General features: G+C 50.1%; 1 protein-coding gene across 1 annotated transcript; it reads right to left on the bottom strand.

Annotated features, from left to right (window-relative positions):
• Window positions 1-1,370: 1,370 nt before the first annotated feature.
• Window positions 1,371-3,624, bottom strand: GSTUM_00000183001 (uncharacterized protein; the record flags this gene model as incomplete). The annotated part of the gene is made up of 4 exons (XM_002835324.1): window positions 1,371-2,264; window positions 2,323-3,016; window positions 3,075-3,339; window positions 3,420-3,624. The coding sequence occupies 4 exons, from the start codon at window positions 3,622-3,624 to the stop codon at window positions 1,371-1,373; spliced, it is 2,058 nt and encodes a 685-aa protein (XP_002835370.1).
• Window positions 3,625-5,802: the final 2,178 nt, after the last annotated feature.

Below are 5,802 nucleotides of genomic sequence, written 5' to 3'. Positions count from 1 at the left end.
GTTCCGTGGGCATTAGGACGAGTATCCACTCCGCGTCGTGCGATTCGGAGATTCCATCATGGAGATTTACACCCCTTTGTCTTTTCCGGTCTGCCCCAAAGTACTCCGGTGGTGTGTAGGTCGCAGCCGCGTATCTGATATCCTCATAGCAAGGGTTTTATTTTCCTTTCACCTCTCTCCCGATATCTTTCTGTTTTCGTCGGAATAGTTGCGAGCAAAGATATTGAAAAGAAGCTCTGGATAATTCCCACTACGGCCAGTGGATAGGCAATTACCAACGAGTCTGGGTTGATATATTTGATGACGAAATTTTTAAGCTCATATGTATAATCGATCTTAGAAGATGGCGTACAAATAGTGTGCTTTCCCCCAGGTACCAATACCACATATCTACATAGAACCCCCCCCCCCAGAAGCGCGTACCTATAAAGGCCCTCAACCCCACAGCGCTCTCGCTTTGTATCCTCCGTCACCAACTCCCATGCCCAGAGTATCTACCTTATGAGAAGCAACTTATCTTTGAACTCTTCCCTCTCCTCAGACCGGAAACTCCCTTCTCAGCGCCTTCAGAAAACCTTTCCCGACACCACAATCACACTTGTAGCCGGTAGACAGTGTGATAACTTGGACAGAATGCGCCCACGACCATCGCGGTTTGTGGAAAGTGGTGGGTGGATTGATCTCTCTCGATGTTCATAGGAGTGGCTTGCTGCGAGTGGGTAGAGTGTGGGGGGGGCACGTGCCGTGTCAGCATTTCATTACCAACGACTATATACCACGGCCCCATCATGCCTTACCATATTTCATCAACGTTGTCCCTTTCCCCTTCCTCCCTCAGGTTCACCCCAGATCTTGGTAGAAACTTTACTACCCTCGAGGGCAACACCCATTCCACTCTTTCGAAGAAAAGCAGAAAAAACCCCATGTCCATCTCTAAAGGAAGTGCTTCAGATAGACTCTTTAGATTACTTGTAACTCCTTCTCATTTTTTATGCAAATCACAATTTCCCAATCTCCACATACTCTCTCTCCATGAATCACACCATCCCAACCGAAGCATTGCACCAAAAATAGAAGTGCAAACGAGATGTACTAAATGGTCGACAAAAATTGATAAATAAATGTGAAAAATGGAGACTCCAGATGATAATGCCCTACCCAATGCATGCAAAAACAAAATTTATAACACAAGGAAAATGATGTCGTAGGATGGGAAAGAACAGATAAAAGAAAAAACCTAGTAAACGCAACAGAAGTATGCAAAACAAATGAAATGTTCCAAAGTATTTGGCGTGAGTAATCGTAATACCCCTCCCCCCATTTCCTCCACCTTGCTCGCTTTCCCAATGGCCACCAAAAGCAAGAAAGATTCACAACCTAGCCCGGTCCTTAACCTCCGGCAACTTCTCTCCAAATACGGCCCAACAATCTGCGCGCGCCCGCTTCTCAACCTCTGCTTCAAGAACCCCGTACTCCCCCCAAGCGCCCCAAATACCAGCCTTTTCTAGGACCCAGCGCCTAGCAAACTCCACCGCAGTCCTCTCCCCATCCCTCCTGGCGTCAACAATAAGCAGAACACCACACAACACCCAGCCAAGAGTCCACAAGACTACCCGCCCACCAGAAGTCAATTCCTCCTTGCTCCTCGTCTCCAAGATCTTTTCGAACTCTTTCCATTCCTCCCATAGGGCAACTTTACACCTTTCAAGGATCTCCGCTTCAACCTCGCCTACAAGGCTAGTGGTAGCTGTAGCCGGGGAACCCAAGTTTTCTTCTACAAACTCGTTGAATGGAACCCAACCTTGTTCTTCGCCCCCCGCGCGAGATGTACGCTTTAAGCTACTAATAAGGTCGGTGACTAGCACATTCGTTGTGCCCTCCCAGATTGAAAGTACCTGGGCGTCGCGAAGGAGGCGGGCGATGTTCAAGGGCTCCTCATTCTCGCAATACCCGACGCCGCCGAGGGATTCGGCGCATTCGGATAGGGTGCTCATAGCCAACTTTGCGGTTAGAGCTTTGGCGATGGGGGTAAGGAGACGCAGGAGTTGGTGCGGGGTCGAGGGGGTATGCAGCGGGGATGATGCGTTCGGGGATGGTGTGGATGGGGCTGCGGAGGTTTCACTGAGGGATAGGAGGTGGATTGTAAAGAATGCCAGATGGGTTGTTGCGCGCTGGTAGAGCTCGAGATGTGCTAACGTGCGGAGGTGAAGGGGGATCGTCCAGAGGGGCCGGTTCCTTGCGACTACACGGACTTTTGAGAATGCCTATTTGCTTGAATATAAGTTGTGCGTTTGGGGATTTAGGATGACGAGTTGGGCAAACCTTCGCTATGGCTAGACCCCTTCGCATAAAGCTGATGGCACTAACAGCGTTATGAACGCGAGTAATATTCAGCACCGTTGCTATCTGCTTAATACCCTCGCCTTCCTCACCAATCATCCATGCCCTCATTCCTTTAAGCTCTAATTCCGCTGTTGGCAGAGCCCTAGTCCCCAGCTTCCTCTTCAACCGCATTATCCTCACACCATTCCTCTCACCGTTCGCCAATCTCATGGGCGCATAGAATGCACTGGGTTTACCGCCCCCACCAGGAGTCCTCGCAAGGAGGATGGTCATATCCGCATCTGTGGCCGACGAAAAAAATTTGTAACCATCAATGACCCATGGCCCCAACTCCTCGGTGCCATCTTCTATCTGCGAAGACGGCGCGAGAGGAGAGTACACAGCCACCGTTTCGCTCCTGGAAACGTCGGAGCCACCGGATCGTTCGGTCATCCATTGACCACTAGTCCAACGGGCAGACTGGTCACGCGAGATAAGACGAAAGTGGGCGTTGTAGAATACTTGACGCTTTGCCTCTGCTTCCCTACGGGAACTCAATGAACAGTTCAGACTGAAAAATGATTGAATCGAAGTTGCCGGGTGAGGGATATGCTGCGATAGTAGACGGGCAGCACCATCTGTCATTGCAAATGGACAGGTAGTCAATGCCGAGGATGGTGAAAATATGTAGTACCTAATTCACACAACCGATTGAGTCAATTCAACCTAGAAGGATCAATGAAATAACATACTTTGCAAATTGTCCAATCCTCCCATACCGGCCCTCATACCCCTCAGCCACAATGCCCTGGTGAGCGCCAAGCTCGGCTAGCCTCCTCCACCCTTCCGAAGTTCGCAAGGTATCACTGCGGTTAGCGAATGCATCATGTGACTCCAGCGTGGGTGGGTGTGCCTCGGCATCTTCGACCCAATGCAACACTTGCGGGGAAAGAGCCGCCACAGCAAGCGAGTCGAGCTCTTTATGCAACGGCTTCAACAAAGCAGGGGGGAGGTAAACTAGCATGCCAAACCCACCCAATTAGTTTGCGAGTTTTCAAAGGCAGTTTATCAGTCCAAATAAACATGGGAGAGCGAACGTGAAAGAACCCTCTTGAGCCCTACATCTTCTTCAAACTGGTTCCCTAGACGAGGCGCGTCCTGGAAAAAGCCCGTATCCCCGGAGGATGGTCGTAAATTTGGCTGTTGCTGCGGCTGGTGGGGGTGTTGCTGTTGATTGTGCTGACTGGGATGCTGGCTCTGCGGCGGGCCAGTAAACGTCGACTTCTTTCCAGAGTTTGACATGTCGGGCCGTTGTACAGTACCTGCAGGTATATCCTATGCGTTGAAAACGAAGTCTTGGGGCTCAAGGAAATCCGAATACCACTGGGAAAGAAAAGCACACGGCAGAGTGTTGGAGGAAAGTAAATGGAAGGGGAGAGGAGGAGGGAGAGGAGAATAACAGAGAGAAAAGGAAGAGAGGGACAGGATTGTTTCCTGATTATTCGAGAAAAGGTGGTTTACCCACTACATCAAGGATTATCCCCTCCTGCTCCACGTCGCTGTCACCCGCTGCCGTGTTGTCTACTCGTACTTCGCATCGTCCGAGGCCAAAAGCCGTGATAGGAAGCCTTAGACCTCCCAACCAAAAAAAAAAAAGTCCGTCCCCGCCAGTCTAAACTTCTAAAGGACCTTCGGACGGGGAGCCAAAGCACACACATCCAACCGCCTCGTGGCTCCAATCAATGTTTCATTTGACTGGAAAGGCTGGGATAAAAAATTTTGTACTGTACCGCGCACCCGAGTCGTTTCAGAGGACCAAGCCAGGCCCGTATGGTATTTTTTTAGAAGAAAAAAAGGGAAATGTCCACTAGGCGAGGAGAGGAGCCTCAAGGCGGGCCGAAGTCACTTCATGTCACTCGAATGAGCGAATCCTAACGAGAAAAGAGTATCAACAACAACGGAGCCTTCTGTTCGCCCGTCGAGCGGGTCAGTTCACCCGGCCTGCATCCGTGGCAGCCCAAACAAACGCTCTCGATCACCAACACCTCAATGCCTTCTGCAAGAGAGAACGCTAAGCTTGGCCCAAATTAGATGGATGGGGGGGGAGTGACAGGCGGGCAAGCGCAGGAATCAAGCCAAACACATAAAAATAAAAGAAATTATGGCACCGAATTTAATAATATAAAGACTTGATGGTAAGAGTTGAAAAGAATCGTTCTTGTTTGTCCGTCCGTCACCCCGTAGACAGGAGAAGGACAAGTTCCCGGATGGAGTCCACCCACAAGAAAGTTCCTAAACCTCATTCCGACGGCACTTCCCGAGATACCCGTTCGAGGTTCATCGGGAAAACCGTTGCCCGGGAAGCCCCCGGTCCCCTCGAGCGGGGTGGGAATACCATACAGGGTTTATTTGTCACACCCAGCAGGGTATGGTTTAAGTCTAGTTTGCCAGCTGGCGAGCGGGAAGGAAGAGCAAACTGATTGCTCCTGGTAGGGTGCATGACGGCCACGATGGTTTGCTGAGTGCTCCCAAGTGCGGTAGCTCACCGCAGAGATTCCTCTGCGAAGTTATGCGTCCGTGCGTCAGACGCGAAGCGCTCCCGAATTGTTATGTCTAGTCCTGTCCAAGAGCAACTGGCAGTGGGGGCCAGTGTGAGAGAGCCAAAATGTGTTCGCGTTGTCTCGGGATATAAAAAAGCGTTCCCAAAAAAAAAATGGGTGATCTGTATTGGCGTATTCCCGAATCCGGACTTGACCCGGATTCTCGGGAATTTTTCATGGGAAAAAGGGGTGGCAGGTTGTATTCGAGTACCGTATGCCACGGAATCTTGCCTCTGAGCATTGGGTTTCTTGTGCCTTGGGGGTCCTGGAGGGGGGGGGTGGTACTCGTACCGTAGCATGGCGGTACATCTGTCCCCCACCCGAAACCGCACCCTTATTGACAAGGCAAGGTATGATATGGCGACCGGTTCAATGAAGCAAACCCTCGGATGGCCGGGGAAGTAGAATTGCCGTCTAAAAAAGGAGGAGAGTATATGGAACTCTAGTTGCACGGTACGGGTGCACCGCACCTTAGTCAACAAAGTTCTCCACCCCCATCTTCGGATACATTGGGTTCTTACTGTCATCGATATCGTCACCTACATTGGGCGAGGTGATTGTTATGAAGAGTTCTGGTAGGAATAGAAATTTGGAGCAAGGTCTTGTTTTCTTGACAAAGTCTTCGGATGGAATGCGTCAATTTTTTTCTTATATCACGAATCCAGGTTGGCTCCTATACAGCTAGCGAGAGACTCTCTGATACCAGTTGCTGCTGCTACGAATCTTTCACCAACTGGGCCAGCATGTGGTACGAAAGACACATACATACTATTTCTTTTTACTATAGACCACCCGAGTGCTCTGCTTTATTAGGACGATGTGTCAAAATATCCAAGAAGGAAGCGAAAATAAATAAAGATGAATGCTATAACTTATACTT

This window comes from Tuber melanosporum, assembly GCF_000151645.1.
Source record: "Tuber melanosporum whole genome shotgun sequence assembly, scaffold_103, strain Mel28".
Classification (NCBI taxonomy): Eukaryota; Fungi; Ascomycota; class Pezizomycetes; order Pezizales; family Tuberaceae; genus Tuber; species Tuber melanosporum.
Note: the sequence above shows the minus strand (reverse complement) of the source record. Positions and strands in the feature narration are given on the sequence as shown.